Source organism: Leopardus geoffroyi, chromosome E1 (genome assembly GCF_018350155.1).
Source record: "Leopardus geoffroyi isolate Oge1 chromosome E1, O.geoffroyi_Oge1_pat1.0, whole genome shotgun sequence".
Lineage (NCBI taxonomy): Eukaryota > Metazoa > Chordata > Mammalia > Carnivora > Felidae > Leopardus > Leopardus geoffroyi.
Genome location: NC_059330.1, coordinates 43,923,050 through 43,946,877, shown reverse-complemented (window position 1 = coordinate 43,946,877; position 23,828 = coordinate 43,923,050). Strand labels below are relative to the sequence as shown.

The 23,828-nt window shown below is 48.3% G+C and overlaps 1 protein-coding gene across 1 annotated transcript in view; it reads left to right on the top strand.

Annotated features, from left to right (window-relative positions):
• The first annotated feature begins 781 nt into the window (after nt 1-781).
• ITGB3 (integrin subunit beta 3) overlaps nt 782-23,828 on the top strand; it is a 55,507-nt gene continuing 32,460 nt past the window's right edge. The window contains exons 1-2 of the mRNA XM_045489281.1: nt 782-973; nt 18,517-18,602. Of these exons, the coding sequence (XP_045345237.1) occupies nt 907-973; nt 18,517-18,602 (153 nt within the window). The 5' untranslated portion in view covers nt 782-906. The remainder of the gene's footprint in view (nt 974-18,516; nt 18,603-23,828) is intronic.

The window sequence follows — 23,828 nt, the reverse complement described above, 5'->3', positions numbered from 1 at the left end:
TCATTAGAGCTACCCACTGCGTCAGGAGCACCAGCCCCAGCCCCTGGCGGTCTGCTGCTCACATCCACGGCGTTTTGCCCCTCTGAGCCGGCTGGTTTCTGGTCTTGGGAAAGACCCAGAGACCCAGGGGAGGGATTGGCGGGGGAAGGTGGGGGCAGGCAGAGAGTGGGAAGGAAACCTTGGAGGAAAATACGATAAAGCTGCAAAGCCTGTGAGTTTGCGTTTGGAGGAAGTGTATTGGCCCTGTCCTGAAACGTTGATCACTTTCCATACGCAAGCCAAGTATTTGTAGAGAGAGGCCCTTTATGGACATCATTGCTTACACAAGCTTGAGATGCGGTCTTGTCAAGAGGCTTTCTGGAAAACCAAAGTAACCCAAAGGGGGAAAAATAGTGAATAACGAAGGACTAGACCGGTGCTTGGCATAGAGTAAGCATTCAAAAGGTTGTCAAATAAACAAATTAAAGTGTGCATGAATGAAACTCAAGGTACAGAGGGAAAGTGCCCAGGAGTTCAGGTGAAAGAGAAAGCCCTCAGGAGGTGAGACTGGGTCAAGAGACGGGCCACAGGCTCCTGGCTTTTCTAAGCATACCCGGGATCCGGACGCCGACCCCGGGACCAGGATGTCTGCGGAGAACGTGCCCACGACCCCGCTCCGGTCCCAGCCTCGCCTCTCGAGGCGGGTCCCGGCCAGGCGGGGGAAGAGGAGCCGAGGTTTCCCACCACCCCCTTGCCGGCGCAGGGTCCAGAAAAGCGCCGGAGGGGAGGAAGCGCGAGTCGGCGGCCCGCCCCGTTTGTCCCACCCACCGCGTCCGCTCCCTCCCCTCCCCTCCCGCTGCGGGAAAAGTGGCCGCGGGCGCCGCTACTCGCTGTGGGGCGGGCGCGGCGGCGGCGGCGGCGGACGAGATGAGAGCGCGGCCGCTCTGGGCCGCCGTGCTGGTGCTGGGGGCGCTGGCGGGCGTCGGTGTCGGAGGTGGGTGAGGCTCCCGCGCTGCGGGGACGCGGCTCCCCGGAGATCCGCGCCGCGCATCCTGCCGCCGCGGAGTCTGCGGACTCGGAGCCGGGAAACCCGCGGGCCGCCCCCACGCGTCTGCGCTCCGAGTGCGCGGGGCCAGGCTGGGCCGCCGGAGCCCGCAGATGGGGAGCTTCCCGACCCCGCGGTAGCAGGGCTCAGAGGCCACCTAGGGGCCGGTCCTCCTGGACGCCGGAGCCCTTAGGGGAGTCGGGCGCCTGCCCCCGGCAGCCTCGGCGCGCGCGCGCGCGCGCGCGGGGGGTGGCGGGCGCACCTTCGGGGCGGCGCGCATCGCAGGTGGTCTGGGGCGTGCGGAGGCCGGCTGGCTCGGGTGGGCGCGGCGAGCTGCGGCTTCCCGGGGCTGTTCCCGCGCGCTGTCGAGGGATGTGGTTGTAGCTGCTCGGATGAGAGTGTGTGCGCGCGCGGGTGTGCCCGCTCCTGCACATTCCTCTCTCTCCTTGGGTTACACTTTCTCCCAAGTTTTCTTTTCTTTTCTTTTCTTCTTTTTCCTTGGTGGCTCCCGGCAGGAGCGGTTCGGAGGAGGGTGAGGGCTCTGGCTCCCACCCTCCTCCTGGGTCCTGGGTTACAGCAGTGCCTCCGCTTCCGGGATCGCCCTCCAGTATATGCGAGGAGCCACACCACGGGTCCCTGTTACTGGCTTCGATCCCTGGCTTTGTCTCTCCCGCTGTTGCACACACCATGCCAAGGCGGTTAGCATTCGATTCGGCCTCATTGGACCTGGGGAGCGGGTGGAGGGGCAGAGATTACAGTCTAGGGATGCTGCCCGTGGTCCTTCCGGAGCCCTAGTGACCTTGCCAGGGAGAACTCTGGCTCCTGGTCCGCTAGGGCGTTCCTCTGCAGAGGACACCCATGTGTACATATATGTACTCTTAATGAAACCAGTAGTACTCCTTATAAGACAATTTAAATCCTGCAGAAGGTATTTAAAAGAGATAAGTCCATATCAAAGATAGCTCTTCAGAAATACTTTGATGACTGCCTTCAAGATCTTGTGTGTGTGTGTGTGTGTGTGTGTGTGTATAAGAGATTATACAGGACAAGGCAACAATATTAAAAAAAAACACTTTAATGTATGATTGGCATACAAAAAGCTGTATATATTTAATGTATATGACTTGATGAGTTTGTAGATAAATGTACACCCAGGAAACCATCCCCACAATCTATATGAATGATGTGACGGGGGAGTTACAGATCATTTATAGGGGACTAAGCTGTTTTTGCCGAAGCTTCCCATGCGATAGATGCTCAAACACGTCAACCGATGTCTTCAGCCTACAGTGAGCAGCCTGGTGACCATAGGACAGAAATACGCATCTCCAGCCTTGTGTCCTGGGAGGTGTTAGAGCCGCGGTTCAGATGCTGCCTGGTGTCGATGAGGGCAGTGGGGCTGCCTGCTTCCGTGAACTTAAAACATTTTCTTTTTACGTCTACAGCTTTCTGAATTTCTGAATGATTTCTGAGTCTAATCATTACATTCTTATAGTCTTAGAAGGAAATAAAGTAACATAAGGTAGAGCCTAGCATGGTGCGGGTGCCAGTATTAGTGAAGATGAGGAGTGTACCTGTCATTTTGGTGTCTCTTCTGCCACCCCTCCCTCCTGGTCTTTTTTGTAGATCTGGTTTACAGAGTTGTAATGATCCATATAGGATACCACCGCATTGACATACTTAAGTTTGCATTAAATATCCTTTGGGAGATCTGTTCACAGCTTCGTCGTTGATTGGGATCATTCCAGCTGTTGTGATGGGTTGTGCTGAGCCAGCCCCAGACTCCTTCTGAGAGCCAGGGTGGAGAAGTATTTAAGAGCTTGCTCTCTAGAGTCAGACCTCCAAAATAATAGACTCCTGGTAAAAGCAATTTCAATTATGTTTAAATCCCCTACCCCAGGGTTGAATCCCCCGCTGCTGGGTTGCAGGTGTTGTCAGATTCCTGGGGAAGCAGGAGGTTAGGATGAGAGCAGAAGAGGGTTGTTGGTCCACACAGTGTTGAAGGGACACACAGAAAGAGCTGGGTGGTGGCACAGAGAGGCTGTCCCAGAATAGGAGAGTCTGGTATGGGGAGAAGTGAGGTCGTTTGAGGGTAGAATTGAAATTTGGAATTTACATGCAAAGATGATCTTTCTGGCTTCACCCAAGAGGTATTGGGTTTTGTGGCTTCCCGAGTTTAAGTCTTTATTCTAACCTGAGACCTGAGGGATAACTAGTTTTGTTTGTTGTCACCATCTAAGTTGATTAGTTCTGAGCTGAAGTGCTAATTTCTCCTTCTGAGTTTATATCCTGGAAACTCTCCAGATGAAGCTTCTGCAGGAAACTTCAGGGCCTGGAGAGACATGGCAGGAAGGCTTGTTGGCTGGGGAAAGGGACAGCTATGGTTTAAAACCAGCCAGATGCGTGTTTAATTCTTGATTTTGCCTCTTATTGGCTGTGTGACCTTGGGCAAGTTACTTCATCTCTTGGGAGTCTCAGTTTCCTCATCTGTAAAGTGGAGAAAACAATACTTCGATGATTATGCCAATTAAATGAGATAAAGGCACAAAATAAGCATTCAACAAATGGCATTTACTATTTTATTATTATTATCAGTTATTATTTTAGAGAGAGAGAACGTGAGTAGGGGATCGGGCAGAGGGAGAGAGAGAATCAGCACAGAGCCCTACACGGGGCTGGATGTGGGGCTCGATCCCATGACCCTGGGATTATGACCTGAGCCGAATCAAGGGTCAAACATGCAACCGACTGAGCCACTCAGGCACCCCAAATGGCGTTTACTATTGCCATTATTCCTATCCATGTTACCTACCATGTGTTGGAGACAAGAGCTATTACTGCTTCATGCAGGCATGCAACCCAGGCTCCCAGAATGAGACCGATGGAGTCCCTTATCCCATACCCTTGTGACATTCCGCCATTGGTGGTGTGGCATATCTCAGCCACTCTCACCCAGCAAGAAGCCACAGAAGAGACCAAGGAGGAAAGAGGCCCATCATTTGCTTTATATACTAGAAAACCTTAAGTTCTGTCTCTGGGAAAAGAGGAAAGTGAAAGACATTCACAAGATTTCAGGTGCTGTGAGGAGAAGGACATGTCTGTTTTGTTCAGTGCTGTAGGCCCAGTGACTGGCACCCTGGCAGCCAAAATAAATACCTAGGGAAGGCTAGCAAAAGGCATCTGGAGGTGATGTGCCTCATTGCAAGAAACCCAGTATTTGAATACCTGCACTGATTCACAGAGGATCCTCCAGTGTTCCATCTGGGCATTCTGGAGATTTTTAGAATACAGCTGAGACCATGAATTCTTTGGGCATTTGGATCTCTGCACTATGGTGCCTTAGACCTCTGTTTTCAGGGGACCCTCCGTGGATTGTCTGCTTTTTTCCCCTCTCTCCTGGGAGGAGACACTCAGGAGGGAAGCTTTCTCCTTTACCTCCCTCAAAACCGTGTGAGTGGTAGAGATCTCCTGGGGACAGCATAAGATGGGGTAAGGAGGCGACAGTGAGGAGGGGGAAAATGGATATGACTCTGGAATTTCCTAATAGAAATTCTTCCTCTATAACTCCCCACCACACTCAGGATCTCTGGTTATCATCCCCTCCCAGCCCTGCGAATCCTTCTGCCTCTGTTGGCAGAAATAGCCAAGAAGCATGCCCACAGGAACCACAACTCATGAATCAGCAGACAGATAATTAACTGGGGGAGTGACTGAGCAGCTTCAGGGATAAACCACTTGGCCTGAGCCAGCCCCCTCTGCTGCCCACAGAGCTGGCCTGCTACTTCACCCCATCGCCTCGCCTCCTTGCCCCTGAGCTCTGCCCGTTCCTAGATGGGAAGATCATTGTGTTTGAAGGAACTCGGATCCTGAGTGCCAATGCAGGTGGGAGTGGGAGAATGATACTGTCTATTCTTCCTGTGTAAGCTGCTGCTGTTTATTGCAACGTGAAACTATCCAGCAAAAGAAATGTGTAAAATCTGCCTTTTTTCCCCATGTACATAGTGTCTCCGGGAACACTCTTTTTATTATTTGTTTATTTATTTTTTAGAGAGAGAGTGTGCACATACAAGCAGCGGGGGGGGGGGGGCAGGAGGTAGGGAAGGGGCAGAGAGAGAGAGAGAGAGAGAGAGAAAATCTTAAGCAAGCTCCACACTCAGCACAGAGCCCAATGTGGGGCTTGGCTGGGGGCTCCATCCCATAACCTTGGGATCGTAACCTGAGCCAATATTAAGAGTCAGACACTTAACTGACTGAGCCACCCACATGCCCCTCCAGGAACACTCTTTTTAAAGTGAGGTTTACTGAAGGGTAATTTACATGCAATAAAATCCATCCTTTTTAGGTATATGGTTTTTTGAATTGTGACACATGTTTAATCAAGTATTCATCACCATAATCAAGATACAGAATATTTCCATCATCCCAAAAGGTTCCCTTGAACTCCTTTGTCATCAGTACCCTATCCCCACCTTTAGTTCCTGGCAACCTCTGATCTGTTTCCCGTCCTTACAGTCCTACCTTTAATGGAACGTCATATAAATGAAGTCATAGCCCATTAAGTCTGGCTTCTTTCACATAGCGTGACACATCTGAGATTCATCCATGTTGTGGATAACCCCAGAAAGCCCAGGGGTTATCTAGGTCTACTTCATCTTCCTCAGGTGCTGAGGCGGTTACCCTGATGGGGCTCCTGGGTGGCTCAGTCTGTTAAGCGTCCGACTTCAGCTCAGGTCATGATCTCACAGTCCATGAGTTCGAGCCCTGCATCAGGCTCTGTGCTGACAGCTCAGAGCCTGGAGACTGCTTCGGACTCTGTCTCTGTCTCAAAAATAAATAGAAACATTAAAAAAATTAAAAAAGAAAAGAAAGCAGGGGACCATGTGAATGAAACCCAGATGCAACTTTCCATTTCTAATTTTCTAACGGGATCAATGCCTTTGAGCCATGTATAACCCATTTGATTTCCCCAGTGCTAAATAGTGATCTCTTCAGGATATTGGAGAGGACTTTGCAGCAACCAGCACTTTTATTATTAGTCTGGAAAGGAATGCGTATTTTGTGGCCAAATATGGTACATCACAATCCTTGTTAAGTAAACCTGGAGCTATTCTACCTTTTAAAATTTTTTGCGGGGGTGGGGGGCACCTGAGTGGCTCAATTGGTTAAGCGTTGGTCTTCACCTCAGGTCATGATCTTGTGATTCGTGGGTTGGAGCCCTGCGTTGGGCTCTGTGCTGACAGCTCACAGCCTGGAGCCTGCTTCGGATTCTGTGTCTCCCTCTCTCTCTCTGCCCCTCCCCCATTCACACTTTGTCTTTCTTTCTTAAAAATAAATTAAAAAACATTAAAAATTTTTTGAAAAATGTTTAATTAAAATTTTTGATAGCATATCTGAAAATAATAAGTCTTCCTTCTGGTTCTTAGTCATATTCCCACAAAAAGACTAGTCTCCTTCCCCACCTCCCCCACCCAGCATTTCTTAGCTCAATTGGTGAAGACATTCAGACATTCAAGGAGAGAATGAGGTGATATGCACTCATTTTAAGAAAGTCAAACACTGGAGAGTAAAATGGCTAGTTTCCCTTTAATTCTGTTCTCCCATAACGTTCAATATTAATTAGATGGTGTGTTCTATTTTTTTTAATGTTTATTTATTTATATTGAGATAGAGTACGCGTGCTCGACCACAACTGGGGGGAGGGACAGAGAGAGGGAGAGAGAGAGAGAGAGGGAGAGAGAGAATCTCAGACAGGCTCTGCAGGGTCAGCACACAGCCCCAATGCAGGGCTCGAACTCATGAACTGTGTGAGATCATGACCTGAGCAGAAATCAAGAGTCAGATGCTTACCCGACTGAGCCGCCCAAGTGCCCCCAGGTGGTGTGCTCGATTCAGATTTTCCTCCATGTATATATAATAATTCTCATGTGTGTCCCTATGCCTCTACCTAAACTTGTGCTATTTCTTTTTTTAAACTTACAAAAAACACCTCCTTTCATATAGAAAAAAAAAAGTCAGTGTGAAAAGATCTGCGGGTCGGAAACTGAGAAACCTATATTCGATTCCCAGCTGTGCAAGCTTTTTCATCCGTTTGCTGGGTGACTTTGCACAAGCCATCTTCCCCCTGAGCCTGGTCAGGCTCTTGGTGTCTCAGGGGCTGCAAAATGGAAGGAGATGGAGGGAGAGACTTTGGTTCACACCTGCCCCTCCTCACCTTCAACTGGAGAAGCTTTTCCTTTAACTAATTCATATCATGGAACTCCATGTAAAGATTTCTTGGGGGGGGGGCGGGGAAGAGGGAGGTCTACAGTTAAAAACAGGCTTGAAAAATTTCGCACCAGGAGAGAGCTCCAGAGGTTTGGCAAAAGGCACATTCAGTAGCCACTTTAAGAAGTCCCCGTAGTTAACCTAAATCTCTGTGCTAAATGGGATTCCTGGGTCGAGAAACCCCGGGCCTGTGAGATCCACCCGTGGTTTCAAACCCTTGCTTTAGCCACTACACGAGATAAGCTCCTTCAGGTTAAACCTTTGCTGGAGCTGCGTTGGGGGGGTGGGGGCGGGTGTGACCACCTCTCCGAGATGAGGGGAACGTGGTGTCTCCGATCTGGGACTGCTACATATTGAGAACAGACCATACCCTGCTCTCTCCTGGGCGGTTCCTGAAGGGAGTGGGCCAAAGTCTATTCCTGAGTTCCCGCTGGATTTCAGATTCAAAGAGGCTAACGGGTGCTGATGCTGCAGATGTCCCGGCTTGTAGGAAGCCTGGCGTGCTCTGGGGAGCCTACATGTAGGTGAATGCCAGTGTAGAAAATGAGACAGGACTGAGGACATTCAGAATTAGCTTTAATTTTTTTTTTTTTTAGCTTATAAAAGTAATTCCACTTGTTGTAAAAAAAAAAAAAAAAAAAGTTGAAGCAGTGCAGAAGTAGGATAATGCAAAGTACCAAGTCCTTTGTAGTCTTGTCCTTCAAGATACCCGCTGTTAATAGTTACTCCAGCTTTTTTCCCCCATGTGTGTCACCATATGCAGTTATTTATTCTTATTGTTATTTCTTTTTAAAAATTTTTAAAAACTGTTTTGAGAGAGAGACAGTACAAGCTGTGCAGGGGCAGAGAGAGAGGGAGGCGTAGAATCCGAAGCAGGCTCCAGGCTCTGAGCTGTGGGCACAGAGACCGACCCGGCGCTCGAACTCGTGAACTATGAGATCATGACATGAGCCAAAGTCAAGACGCTTAACCGACTGAGCCACCCAGGCGCTCCTCTAAGCGTGTTTTATGTCAGTTTATATCTTTCCATTATTTACCCTAAGAGATATAGTTCTTGCCAGAAGGCATACTGTTATATGGATGTAGCAGAATTTACTTAATGGATTCCCTGCTGGCGGACTTTGGGATCATTCCCGTGTATTTGCTACTACAAATAAAGCGGCAGAGAGTCTCCTTGTTCATTGTCTGCACCTTTGTTCAAGTGTTTCTACAGGTTCAATTTCTTGAACCGAAGCTGCTGGGTCAAAGGACATGAATGTTTTACATCTAAATTGTAATAGGTTTTGCTGAGTTGTTTTCCAAAACGGTGGGAGTAATTTGCCTTCCTACCAAGACGGGGTGGGGAGGGGTGGGGGTGGGGACTGCTGTCCGTACCCACCAGACGTGAGCTGGAGGAGGAGGAGGAGTAGCAGAACTGGACAGCTGCATGCCAAGGAGGTCACCAACAGGGCACCGCTGGGCTGGGCCTCAAACAGAGCTTGGTACCAGCTCGCTTCTTCTCTGTGCTGAGTGTGTCACTTGGGAGGTGGGGCCTGTGCTGATAACATTTTCCAGAGCTTGAGATGCAGCATTTGAATCAAGTGTCTATCAAGCTGTTAAGAAGAAATGGGCGTTTGTGCATTGTGTGAGTGGTCTTGGGCCCAGGGAGGCTAGGCCTCCTAGACTGGGAGTCACTCGTGATGACCCACTCGTATCATTTCTGGCTGGAATATAGACGTCCAGGACTGGCGGAACCTTGAAGATCTTCTAACCCAACACTGTTTGCTTTACAGAAAAGGAGAAAGGGAGACCCTGAGCGTTGAAGGGACCCTCCCAAGGTCATACAGCTCGTTTAGTGGCATTGGTAGGCTCTAGCCCTGGGGGCTCTTGTCTCCTGGCCAGTGATTTCTTCAGCATATCCTTTTAGAGGCAGAGGGTCCTGTGAGTCTGACCCTGGGGCAGGGCTGGGGCAGCGGTGGGGATGGCATTCCTAACGCAGGAAGCAGTTAGAGGGAAGGTGAGGAGGAAGGAGGCCAACATTTACTGAGCATCCACCACAGGTGGTTCTTCCACATAAATTATCTCATTTAATCCTAACAACGCCTGAGATAAGTACTATGTCCATATTTGGGAGCATGGGGAAAGGAAGCAGCCATTTGGGGTCTCCCGTGTTTGTCCCACGTGGCTGCATTAGGCCCTTTAAATACCAATGAGCAATTACGAGTCCTTGAGTAGAGAATACAAGTCACTGTTGTCAGAGCCCCAGGGAGACGAATGGTCCTGCTGGAGGCTACCTAGCCGGCAGAATGGCAAAGAAGTGGCTTTGGACCTGAGATCCCCTGCCTATAGTTCTGCTTGTTTTCCCCACCACGTTCACTGTTACGCAATAATAATGATCATTGATTTTACCACGGCTGCCCTATGGTGTTGCTCAGGGACTGGGTGTTAATGTTATATGACAACCATACAGAAGGTAGGACTCGGTCCGAGCCTTCTGCAGTGCTCTGCACACGGCTACCTCATTAACCCAGTTGGAGATGCAAACCAGGCATGATCTGGCTTTATTTACAAGGGCAGGGCCTACTGGCTGAAGAGTCAGTGAAAGGGTATGGCCGGTGGTAAAAACATTCAAACTTTGTCCAAGCAGGTCCACTTGCTAGGGAGCAAACCTGTCTTTCTACCGTGCCCCACGTGTCATCCGGCAGTAAGTCCTTGGAACAGGTCTAGGGTCTGACCACACTGTTAACACCATTACTATCCCAATCCAAATCCCTGCCGTCTGTTGCCTGAATTATTGTAATAGCTTCCTAACTGGTTTCTTTTCATCTTGTTCCCCTTAGGTCTGCCTTCCTTTCAGTGGCCAGGAGGACCTTTTCTCTACTCACGTTTGCTCAAATTCCTCTAGTGGCTTTCCATCATATGGAGAATGAAAGCCATACTCCTTACCATGGTTGTAGCTTTCTAGCGTTTTGGTCCCTGACTGCTTCTCCAGCCACTTCTCTGCCTCTTTCCTCCCTCTCTCTTCCTGCTATTTCTTTAACAGGCTGAAGTCCATCTCGCACTTGTGGATTCTTTCTGGAATGCTTGTCCCCTAGATCTTCTCATGACCCACTCGTATCATTTTGAAATGTCAACTCAGAGAGGCCTTTCTTTTTCTCTTTTTTCCCCCTTTTCTTAATTGTTTTTTTATTTGAGTACAGTTGACATACATGTTACATTAATTTCAGGTGTGCAACGTAGTGATTCAACATCTCTGTACATTATGCTACATTCACGAGTGTAGCCGCCAATTGTCCCCATGTGATGCCATTGTAATACCATAGACTGTATTCCCTATTTCTATGACTTACTCATCTCAAAGCTGGAAGCCTATATTTCCCAGTCCCCTTCACCCATTTTGCCCATCCACTTACCCCTTTTCCCTCTGGCAGATATTGTTCTCTGTATTTATAGGTCTGATTCTGCTTTTTGTTCGTTCATTAATTTGTTTTCAAGATTCCACATATGAGTGAATCATATAGTATTTGTCTTTCTCAGTCTGACTTATTTCACTTAGCATAATACCCTCTGGGTCCATCCATGTTATCACCAATGGCAAGATCTCATCCTTTTTTATGGCTGTGCAATATTCTAGTGTGTGTGTGTGTGTGTGTGTGTGTGTGTGTGTGTGTGTATTACATCTTCTTTATCCACTTATCTATTGATGGACACTTAAGTTGCTTCCAAAGTTAGGTATTGTAGATAATGCTTCAGTAAACATAGGGGTGCATGTATCTTTTTGAATTAGTGTTTTTGTTTTCTTTGGGTAAATACCCAGTAGTGGAATTATTGGATCATATGATGTTTCTGTTCTTAATTTTTGAGGAACCTCCCTACTGTTTTCCATAGTGGCTGCACCAACTTACATTCCTACCAACAGTGCATGTGGGTTCCTTTTTCTCCACATCCTCATCAACACGTGTTATTTCTTGTCTTTTTGATTTTAGCCATTCTGACAGGTGTGAGGTGATATCTTATTGTAGTTTTGATTTGCATTTCCTTGATAATGAGTGATGTTGAGCATCTTTTCATGTGTCTGTTGGCCATCTGTAGGTCTCTGGAAAAATGTCTGTTCAGGTCCAGAGAAGTCTTTCTTGACCATGTTCTTTAGAAGAGACTTCTTCCCCTCATTGATGTTATTCTTTTATTCTCCTTTTTTTTTTTATTTTTTTTTTTAACGTTTATTTATTTTTGAGACAGAGAGAGACAGAGCATGAACAGGGGAGGGGCAGAGAGAGAGGGAGACACAGAATCTGGAACAGGCTCCAGGCTCTGAGCTGTCAGCACAGAGCCCGACGCGGGGCTCGAACTCACGGACCGTGAGATCATGACCTGAGCTGAAGTCGGACGCTTAACCGACCAAGCCACCCAGGCGCCCCTCCTTTTTTTTTTTTTTAAAAGCATTTGCCACTAGTTGAAATTGTCCATTTTTGTTGTAAGTTTTTGTTTTTGTTTTTGCACTAAAATTTGAGCTCCACAAGACTAGGGGGCTTGTTTCGTTCCACAATATGTCTCCAGTGCCTAGGAGAGCGCCAGGCACAGGTAGGTGCTTCATGAATAGTTGTTGAGTAAATGAATGAATGAACACCAACACCACTGATGTATATTAGTATAAAAGTATAAAGCTGAAGTGGCCATGTTCCTATTATCTATAGATGGATTAACCATAGCAAAATTTTCATTCCAGAATGGCTTTTTCTTTTTCTCAATCACGTAAAGTATTTAAGGGCAGTGTTTCTCAAAATCGTGTCATCTATGCTATAGAAATGCAAAACCTTTTTGTATTATCTTCTTAGGGGTGCTACAACTGTGGGGCTTAACGCAATGAACTTTATTCTAGTCTCCCTGGAGGCTAGAAAACTGGAGGCAAGGTATCAGCAGGGCCCTGCTTTCTCAGAGACTCTGGATAGAATCCTTCCCTGCTGCTTCCTGTCTCCTGGTGGCTGGTACTCTGGCATTCCTTCCCTTCCAGTTGGATCACTCCGATCTCTGCCTCTGTCATCACATGGCATTTTCTCTGTATGTTTGTCTTCACATGGTGTCTTCCCCCTGCAAGGACATCAGTCAGGCTGGGTTAGGCCTCCCTTAAGGACCTTATCTTGATTATATCTGCAAAGATCTTGTTTCCAAATAAGGTCACAGTGGTAGGCACTGGGGGTTAGGATGTCAGCATATTTTTCTGGAGGCACAGAATTCAACCCATAACACATTTTAATATTGGTAGAGGCAAATTATATACAAATGCCTTCTGATGTCACATGCCATATTTAACGAACTGTGATGCACTTTTTTAAATCTCTGAAATTATGGTACATCCTACATCCATAGTCTTAGATACGGTGAAACGTGGAAATTTGGATTTCCTGCCATTTTGGGTGATGCTTCCTGGAGCTTTATGCTCAGAGGTGTGTGTTACCTTGAACTTCACTTTTCCTTTCCCCTTCCCCTTCCTTAGATTACTGAGCTGCTGCTACATGTAATGAAGGAACAAAAATAAAATAAACTTTCTTAGCAGATTGCTCTAAGAAAGCTCTAGAGAAACTTGTGGATCCATATGGCAGTTAGCATGAGATGTTTTGTTCTTGGATGACTCACTCAGCCAGGTGACTGCAATGGAAGATCAGGCCCCGCCAAGTCAGCCGGTGTCCCCGTGGACCTAATTGGGAAGTGACTAGTCAAAGGTCAGTGGCAGGGCTGGAGAGCCAGGCCAGACCTCCTTTCTGGCAGATAGTAAGACAGTCCGTAGTGTACACAGTGTGGATCACCCTCCCTTCCCACTAAACACCTCTCCTTTTGACTTAGCCCTTTCCTGAAGCACCCTGGCTTCACTAGGGTGGCCCGTTCCTGCATTCTGGCATCCTGGCTCATTGGACAGTATGTCCTCAAAATAGCTCTCATTGACGCATTATGACTTCCACTTGTTCCAACTCCCTTCCTGGTTCCTCTTTTTTCCCCCATTTTCCCCATCCTTTGTCTCTCTTCTGGTTTTGTGAATTGGGCTGACGTGCCAAACCACAGCCTTTCCTTCCACTGCTTTTCAGGCAAACTTCTTGGCGGTCTTGTCTATATTTTCTTTCTTTCTTTTTTAATGTTTATTTATTTACTTTGAGAGAGAGAGAGAGAGAGAGAGAGAGAGAGAGATTGAATCCCAAGCAGGCTCCAAGCCACCAGCACAGAACATGACGTGGGGCTCGATCTCACGAACGGTAAGATCATGACCTGAGCTGAAATCAAGAGTTGGACGCTTCACCGGCTGAGCCACCCAGGCGCCCCTCTCTCTGTTTTCTACTTGGCCTTCTCCTCTTGGCCATCCCTCCTGGACTGGATTTTCGAACACTAATATTCCTGACTCCATTTAGAAGTTAGATCTGACAACTGATCGTTTTACTGTAGTCTGATGCTTTCTGGCTCTGTGCTCCCACCACCCCCCTGTTCAGGGCATGCTCAGCAGTGTGTCTAGTGTCGTGTAGAAGAGTGGCTTCAGGGAAAAAGTAAGAAGAAAGTAAAACATTCACCTGCCTCAAACAGCTTGGGACTCAGGATGAAAACAGCAAGGACAAAAACGACAGCCACTGTAGCAGCAGCAGCAGCCTTTAGGGAATGCTTCCTGTGTGCCAGCCCTTTGTGCTCAGAGTTTGACAGGGACTTGTTTCATTTAATCCTTACAGCCACACTGTGAGGACCAGGGCCCTGTTTGCTTGCTCTGGCTAAACCATCAGAGGAAATGGGTGGTGGGGTTGCTGATTGTTTTCAGCGACAAAGTTCCGATGAAGATTGCCACTTCTCTGGCAGGGCTGAGTCTGGGCCCTTGAGGCTGAGCAAGAACACAGGCCTTATGAATGGCTGGAAACAGGCCCAAACTCCTTCCACATGTTCAGGAGGGAGGGGTGGTCTCAGAGCTGAAGCTCATTGAATCAGCGTGGCCCAGGCGCAGAGACTTCTGATGAGTCAGTCACTTTTAGCCACTGCGATCCGGGGAACCTGCCTTTGGTGGTAGGTCTTGGTGGGGGGTATTGTGGGGGGAATCACTGGTTCTCATGAAATCAACCTATGATTCACTAAGCGAGGAAAGGGGAACGGGCTCTCATGACTCCCCGGGCATGACTTCCTAAAGAACATATCCCAGCGGCTTGTCTCATCCTCTGGGGTCTTGGGCTGCCCATTCACCGGGAGGGGGCCTGCTGTTATTTATTTCCCATCTGGCAAGGCTTTCTATTGTGGCTACGAGTCGAGTCGAGGGCTCCTAGGCAAATACATGCTAATTTGAGAGTGAATGGGTGGAAAAATGGATAGCCTGGGGAGAGTTTTCAAAAATAATTGGAGGTGCCCACACCTCCCATGGTCCTCTTCTCTAGTCTCACTCTTCCCGAGGTCTCCCCCTGCCTCTTCCCCCCAACCCCAGTGAAAATCGATGGCATTTATGTCTGGAGTTACCCCCAGATGCTGATTCCCATGGAAACTTCGAGAAGGGAGACAGAGACCTAAAACATTTTGAGCTATGCTTCCAGTAAGGCAGTAAAGGTGGGGGGGCGGGGTGTGTGTGCTCACATCTGGCCAGGGAAAGAGCCACCGTGAGCTGAGACATGGCCAGGCAGTCCTTGCAAGGGGAGGCCTCCTGGTTGCCTCGTGGATTCTGAACTGTGAGGTCTTCTGAGGCCAGCAGCTCCTGGCTACCTTCCTTCCATTATAGACAATGCGTGGCTGGGGGCTGCCCCAACTCAGAGGTGGCCTTGGTAGCTCAGGGCCAGGCCGGGAGCCACTGCTGTGATTCCCATGACACGGTCTTCGCGCTCGCTCAGTGAGAGTGTCAGTCAAGTCAGAGCCTGGGGCCCAGAGGTTCCTCATGGGCTGGTAGTGGCACCCCACTTGGGGAACTGTGGATTTGGGAAAAGCCTTTGAAAGTTAGACTCGAGCTCTGAGGAAGTCTGGGGCTTCCAGGATTCCACATGTGATGCTGGTGTTTTTAGGAGAACAGAGGAAGTTTAAATTGTCACAGGCACTGTTTCAATGCATTTGCATGTTTTATAATGGAACTCAATGCATAATTTGGAGACGTGAGCTCGGTTGGTTAAAAACACAAAATATAACTGATCCAGGCCAGTGCCTTTCAATTTGCTCCACTGTATATCTATGGAGCATCTCCTGTGAGCAAGGCTCGGGGCTGGACGGGGCTGGTTGGGGCTGGACAGGGCTGGACAGGGCTGGACAGGGCTGGACGGGACTGAATGGGGCTGGACGGGGCAAGCCTCAAGAGGCTTATTAAAATCTATTGGGTGGCAGTGTTGTTAAGATAGATAGATGAACAATTGTAACGTTAGGAGTTACGAGTGAAGAAACAGGCTAAGAGGAGATGCATACTCTCCCAAGGCCATGTTAGCAGTGGTGACTCAACGAGGACCACAGTCTTCTGATTGCATGCTTCCCTCTTCTGTTAGCTCCCTCCGCCCCCTGGTGAGGCCCTGAGATGGATATCGGTAAAACGTAATTTTTTAAAGAGGTAAAAGTACGTTACCATACAAGTGTAACACGAACGTGTGTCAAAGATTTTATTCAGCTTAATTAATGAGGGAGTCAGGTTAATTCAAAAGAAAATTCAGGGAAGGGAGGGGCGCCTGGCTGGCTCAGGGCATAGGACATGCGACTCTTGATCTCAGGGTTGTAAGTTCAAACCCCATGTTGGGTTTGAAGAATCTTACCCAACTCTGTTGCGTAAGAGATTAATTAAAAATAGTTTAAAACAATCTTTAGAAAATTCAGGGAAGGGAGATTTATAGTTGGTAGTTGAAAGGAACGCTGAAATCAATTACCTAATATTTTCAAAATTGGTTAAAGGCAATAAAACCAGACAGAAATCATTTGCATTGCTGTTGGATAAGAATCATATACACTGTTATTATCAAGAATCATTTCTTTTTGTTTGTTTATTTTTATTTATTTTGGGAAAGATACAGAGAGCAAGCAGGGGAGGGGCAGAAAGAGAAGGAGACAGAATCCCAAGCAGGCTCCATGCTGTCAGCGCAGTGCCCCGTGCGGGGCTTGAACTCACAAACCATGAGATCATGACCTGAGCTGAAATCAGGAGTCAGAGACTTAACCGACTGAGCTACCCGGGCACCCCAAGAATCATTTCTATTGTTACTGGTTTTCTACAAGTTAACCTCTACTTTTATAGAGTTCTAAAATGTCCTAATCAATAGAAGTCAAACAAAGGTATGCACTCCTAGAAAATCAGATAATCCCTAAGTATGGTGGGTCTACTTGTCAACACTGGATACAACAGATAACAATGGATAATTTTTCTTGACAATATTCTGTGTGTGTGTGTGTGTGTGTGTGTGTGTGTGTGTGTGTGTATACACATTTTCTGGGTATGTTTTGTCTAGGTGTTGGAAGGGAGTTCAGACACATTATAATAAAATAGACTTGAGACATTCAGCTTGATAGGAAGTTTTGGGGGCACTGGGAAAACAATCTTTTTTTGATCAGGCTGATTTCCCTAAAAATAGATTTGCTGGTCTTACCAGCTGGGAGCAAAGGGACTACTTTAGGAAATTGGATGAAGGACCTGGGTCATGGAGAGGAATGTATCTTCCTCAGTATGTTCCTTACATTGGAAAAAGCCTTCCTGGGGACCACTGTGGAAGGGAGGAGGTTTACCTGGCTGAGCCCAGAAAGGCTGAACTAGGGGAAGCAGGGAGGATGAGAGCTTCCACCCAAGCCAATGCCTGGGGTTTGCTTCCTGGCTAGGCTTCTCTGGGTTATTTCGGTCTCTGTGGTGGCCTCTGCTCTTCCCCCTCCCACCCCACACCCCATGCTTTTCTCTGTCCCATGACAATGTGAAAACTGTTCACATTCGAATGGCCTTTTGTCACGTGCTGAGTGCTTCTCCTTCACCTCCCTGAATTCTTTGCACAAATCCTGTGAGGTGGGTGTTACCATTTCATAAAGATTAACTGAGCAGCTCAGTTAGTCCTGGTACAGCTAGTAAAAGGAGCATTCAGAATTCAAATACAGGGGTGCCTGGGTTGCTCAGTTGGTTAAGTAAAAGGAGCATTCAGAATTCAAATACAGGGGTGCCTGGGTTGCTCAGGGGTGCCTGGGTTGCTCAGGTCATGATCTCGTGGTTCATGGGTTCAAGCCCCACATCGGGCTCTGCTCTGACAGCTCTGACATCGGGCGCTCCCTGCTTGGGATTCTCTCTCTCTCTTTCTCTTTGCCCCTCCCCTGCTGTCTGTCTCTCTCTCTCTTTCAAGATAAATACGTAAAAACTTTTTTTATATGTTTGTTTGTTTATTTATTTATTTATTTATTTATTTATTTATTTATTTAGAAGGAGAGTGAGAGAGACAGAGCACAAGCGTGGGAGGGGTGGAGAGAGAGGGAGACACAGAATCCAAAGCAGGCTCCAGGCTCTGAGCTGTCAGCACAGAGCCTGATGCAGGGCTCGAACCCACGGAGTGGGAGATCACGACCTGAGCTGAAGTCAGATGCTCAGCCGACTGAGCCACCCAGGTGCCCCTGAATATGAAAACTTAAAAATTAAAAAATAATTCAAATACAGGCCTTCCAACTCCAATCCCTGCTCTTCCAGCTTATCTCACTCAGCCTTTTCTGACATTTCTGGCATTCTCCCTGGACCATTCTACACCCTGACACCTTGAGGTATGTATTGGGAGTCTTGAGAGGGCTTCAGAAGATTTGCTTTGTCCTGGAAGGCCAGTGGAACACTGCCTGGCAGTGACCCCCACCACTGCCCTCCACCATATTTAGGCTGTGTGTTAATGTTAGTGCATCAGGGCCTGGGGTCCCCACGTAGTGGCTGTGAATCTGTCACACGAATAATTGGAGAGAGGGCACACTGCATTGCTCTGGGCCTCAGATTTTCCTGTGCACAATGTGGGTGTCAAACCAGTTGTTAATGAAAGCCTTTCCATCTGTTATGATCTGATACTGTGGGTCCATCTTGCTCCAAAGCTTGTCATCACTGGGGCCTCATCAGTGAGGGTGGCGATGAGTTTCTCCTGACCTTTCTCGTTCTCTTTCCTCCTTACCAAACAGCCTGTGTTTGGTGAATGTCTATGGTATGGTCAGACCTGCTGTGTGCATCTGAGAGCTATACCTTTGAGCATCTGGGGAAGTTGGGAAGGATGGGGCAGGCCAGTTACCCTGTCAGGCCAAGTCGGTTGCTAACGCCTTTGTCTCCTTTGCAGTGTCCAACATCTGTACCACACGAGGCATCCACTCCTGCCAGGAGTGTCTGGCCGTGAGTCCTGCGTGTGCCTGGTGCTCAGATGAGGTAAGGAGAGGACATCTGACCTTCCTTCTTAATGCAGGCTTCGCTGCTTTTGTGCAGGAATGGACCCATAGGGTTATCTCCTCCCTGCTAAATACACAAGCCCCATGTCCCTTCTGAGCAGAACTGGAAGGAAGCCTTCACATTGGTAGATGTCAACATGAGCTGTCATGGGGTTGTTGCCGGGAACGCCGTCCAGACTGCGGTGTGGCCCCCCGCACGAGCCAATGTGGTTAGGCTCCTGGCGTCACTGTAGCCATTGTCTCCCTTTGCCACACTTTGATTGCTTTTTTGTTGGGGTGGAACACCCCGGGAAAGCAGGGTATCAAAAAGAGAGGCAGCAGAGGGTTATTGGTATAGAGGGGATGCTGGCAGACAAACATCCTAGAGTTTTTAAAAGACCGGTAAAAGAAGAATCTTACACTTAACGTGACAGCGGTGGGGGACGTTCAGTCAGAAGATCTTTTCTCTTCCCTTTTCCTCTGTGATGTCTGGACCCCCGCGGCTTTACCTGCTCCTCTCTCTCTTATTTTCCTCCTTCCTTCCCTCGCTTAGGTGTCAATGAGGGAAGGCGCTGGGCCCATTTGGTGAGGATACAAGGGTGACAGGAAAGGGTTAGCTGTGTCTAGGCAGAGGGTTTGTTGTGTCTGGGGCCCTAGGGAATGAGTGTGTCTGAGAGAATGGCTATGTTTGTGGCTGGGACGGGAATTTGGAGCTGGTGAGAGCTGGGGGGTGAGTGTGGCTGGAGGGATTCCAGTGATTACAGACTGAGACTGAGTCATTGGCCTGGCCCCCGGCAGGTGTTTACCTGAACTCGTGGCCTGGCTGCTTCCCCACTACCTGAGGCGCCCTCTCTGTCACCACAGCACCTCTCTGCCCTCTGCAGTTTTCTGACTGCTCTAACCCAGCCTCCTCGTCCCTTTGCTTCTCTTCCTGATCTGCTGAGTTTCCTAAAAAGGCAACCTCCCTGGCAGGCTGGTGTGGGGGTGTGGGGAGAGAGAGTGGGAGCTGGGAGGCTGTGTTTATCCTTAGACAGGAGGACTGCCAGAGCTGTGGGGGCCAGCCCAACACACTACTTTGCCTCTGTACAGTTCAGCACAGGAACTGCTTCCAGAGGCAGCTGCCCAACATCTGGGCCACATTGACTTCATTTAGCAAATGTAACATTCCCTGGGGCTGGGAGGGAGAGGTGGGGAGGGGGCGGGTGAATCCATCCCCCCTCCCCCCACCCCCATAGGTTCTCCACCCCTCTGGGCTGAGCTGGCTGCTCCAGTGTGATGGGGCCTCCTCCCTTGTCCTTTGCCATATCCTCCTTCCCTTGGTTGCCATCATAATATCACTCAGCCGCTCTTGTAAGGAAGTTGGAATTCTGCAACTGCATCCCAGAAGAAGGGAGAGCTGGATGGGGCGGATGCCTCCTTCTTGGATTGGATGGCCTGAAGCTGGCTGGAGCAGATGGGTAGCCAGGGGAGAAGCCCTAGTGTCGCTCAAAGGATGCTCCCATCCCCTTTCCCTCCTTTTCAACCCAAAGTGAGAGAAAATGCAGGCAACTGTGGCCAAGAGGCATCTGGGGAAAAAGAAAACATATTCTTGGAGTGTCCGTCACCTCTTTTGCTCTGCATAAGGACATGCCCTGTAGCTGAGGTATATTGAGGCCGAACCAGACAAAGCCCATAGGTCATGTGACCAGATTTTGGAAATGCAAGTGCAGAATATTTATGGATGACCGTGGTGAATTTTGTCTCCTGGGGCAGACCAGGGGAGGATGGGGGGAGCGGGAAGGTGAGGGTAGGATCAAAGCGTAAGGTAGGACCTGCCTAGGAATGGTGGTGGTGGTGGTGGGGGGGATGGGGTGAGTCAGAGAGGAAATGAGTGTATCAAGGACCAAAGAAAACTAATGAGTAGAAGTAGAAGGTCCAATAAGATATTCTCTGAGAGAATGGAATATAAACAGGAAAGTGGGGGAGGCCAAGGGGTTAGAGAATGACTACAACTATCTCTGAGAAAGGGGGAGGAGGGGAGGAGAGATAGCAGAGGAGCCCAGTATGAGGCAAAGTGTGTCAGCCAGGGAGGAGTGGGGGGTGGGAATCCCAGCCTGTAACCTGAACACGACTGCTGGTGGTGGTTGTTTTTTGTTTTTGTTTTTGTTTTTGTTTTTTTTTTTGCCTGAGGGCTTCCCCTACACAGGCCAAGTTTAACTCCTGAAAGTGTCTTGGCTGTTGGCTTAAAAACCCAGAAGTGAACCATCTGGGCCATTTTGTATGTGACTTGTTGAATAATTGACCCTAGAGGGCCCTCTGCCTCTGCCTCCCTTACCTTAGCCATTGCAGGCAGGGTTGGCAGTGCCTGGAAAAACAACTGGTTGGGCTCAGCTTTCCCTTGGTCCTAGAGGACAGCAGCTCTGGGTGTGTATCGCAAGTGTTTGGCCGGGTAATAGGAAAACATAGCCAAAGTGGATGAGTGCAGTTTTGGGTCCATCTGCACAGGGTGTGTTCCTGGAGGATTGGATACTGATACGCGTGGGGGCGGTGTACTGTCTCTGGGATGTGAATGTAACAAAGAGGCCAAGCTCCCCCAGAGATTCAAGTCATGGTCTCGGCCTCCATGGCGCCATGTTGGAATCTAGAACCTTCCAAACTTGCCTCGTTGTAAGAACCACCAGGGGTGCGTTTTAAATATAAAGGTTCCCCGGATGGATCCCAGACCTTTTGCACCAGCATGGGTTCTTATAGTAGCAAGTTTGGCAAATACTCCTGATCAAAGGGGCTGATCACTGGGGTCATGGTCGGTGGAGGGGGAGTTAAGGCAGCCAGCTAAAATTCAAGACACCCAGTAAAATTAGAATTAAATAACAAATAATTTTTAATGTAAGTATGTCCCAAATATTTGCTACATTTGGCAACTCTAAGTAGAGGGGAGGTACTAGAAATTCTTCTGTAGTCCTGAGTTTGCATCAGAAGGTGGACCAGCTGACACTCAGCCTGACAACCGAGGATGAAAGAAGAGGAATGGGTTTGGGTTTAGCTAAGTAGAAGACTCCAGTAGAGGTGACTTATTTTCTTCTCTGCATCTGTCGGGGAAAGGTTTGAGGCTACTATTGAATTCTTTTTCAGTCGCATTATAATTTTGTTCTCACTTCTCTGCTGCTTTTTCTTTCTATTTTTCTTTTAATCTGGAGGGTAAATGTTCATCTTGAGAGTTTTGCTAAGTGTGTTGTTGTAAAAATAAAGGTATAATATTGAAAGTGTTCCCCTTCCCATAAACAATGGGGTATGGATACCAATAACCATAAGCTAAAGTGCTTTTCTTTTCCTCTCCTTCTTTCTGTCCCTTCCACACTTTTGTCACTGTATGGTCAAGCGATTTCTTGTCCTCACTGGATGTCAATCAAGAAAACAATGTTAATTTATTTGGGTTGGAGGCATTTGGTAGAAAAGAGTCACCCTCTTTTTTTTTTTTTTTTAACTTTATTTGAGGGAGGGAAAGAGAGCGAGAGAGACATTGTGCGTAGGGGAGGGGTAGGGAGTGAGAAAATCCCAAGCAAGCTCCGCTCTGCCAACGCAGAGCCTGATGTGGGGCTTGAACTCATGAAACTGTGAGATCATGATCTGAGCCAAAGCCAAGGGTTTGATGCCTAGCCAACTGAGCCGCCCAGGTGCCCCCCAAACAGTCACCTTCTATTTGCATTTGTTGGTTTATATCATATCAAAAGAATTTGAGTATATTTGACTTCTATTGAGATTTTTCATATTTTGAAAGCATTTCGTGCTCACCGTCTTATTTTATCCCCTGACCAAGCCTGTGAGAGAGGTAGGATAATGAGAGTTATTCATGCTGTACTTTCCCAGTTTCCAAATCAGGATGAATGAAGAATAGGACTAATAGCATGCATCAGTCTCCCAGGAGAGGGAGGGGATTCAGCTCACACAGCATGTGGGCTGGAACCTCCCACCCCTGTGCTCAGGATCTTCCCCTGGGTCTTGGTTATTTCTGCCCTTTTTGTGTCACATCCGGTTTCACCAGGAACTGGAACTTTAACCTTCATCCTCCCTCCTTTCAGTTTTTTTCTTTGAGTAACCTAGAGACATTCCTTCTACCTTCCTAATCTGGGTTATTAAGGAAGGGAATGTTGCCCAAGTGGGTTGAGGTCACCACCTTGGTATCCTCCTGGGACAGGAGGCTCTCTGGGAGAGCGTGGCTGAAGGGCCCGCCTGTTATGTTCCTGACCTCTGATGTCAGTGACCACAGAAGGAGGGAGGGAGACAGTTTTTGTTTGTCAGTGTTTCTATTTCTAAGGAAATTCATAACAAACCATAAGGACTATCAGCAGGGCTTAGTACTTCAAACCTTCTCGTAATGAGCACTGTCATACTGGGAAATGGGCAGTCAAGAAACCCCGCCTTCAAGGGTGCAGCTTAAAGACCCACGAAGGCCTTGCTGCTCTCCTTCAGTTCCCTGGTCTCCCCTTTGCTCTCTCCTTTGGCAAATGTCTTAGTACTGGAAAGGGCCAGCTCCTCCGTGCATCTTGGTCTCTCCAGTCATTGCCTTTTTTGGAAGGTTTTCTCCCTGGGGCTTTGTGGGTAGCTGGGCTCAGAGATAAGGTAGGGAGCACTGTGAGCAGGAGGATGTTTCCTGGGGGAGAGGGGTTGGGAGAGATGTGCAGGGGCAGCCAGAGAAGATTGGGCACAAAAACTCCAAGTGCCCATAAGTTCACTCCGCCATCTGTCCTTGGCCACGGCTGGGAGCGGAGAGGACATTTTCATCTATCCCAGAGATTTGGAGGATCTGTGATGTCCCCGTTGGAATCTTTTGGGCCAAGGTTAAGTCCTTTGCACTGTTTCCCACTGCTGATGTCATTTAATCACCTCATACTCATGAAGCTGAGAGGGAAAGAAGGAAGCTGCCAACTTCCAGAAGCTTTTTCCACTTTTTGCCTGGGCCAGGATGGTCCTCATTCCATTTCTCTTAGTCTATTCAGGCAGCTATAACAAAAGTACCATAGGGGGGCCTGGGTGGCTCAGTTGGTTAAGCGTCCCTTGGTTTTGGCTCAGGTCATGATCTCACGGTTTGTGAGATCGAGCCCTGCATCAGGGTTCTCTCTCTCTCTCTCTCTCTCTCTGCTCCTCCCCCCCATGCTAACTCTTTCTTTCTCTCTCAAAATAAATAAATAAACTTAAAATACCACAGGCTGGATGGCTTGAGAACAAACATTTATTTCCCATAATTCTG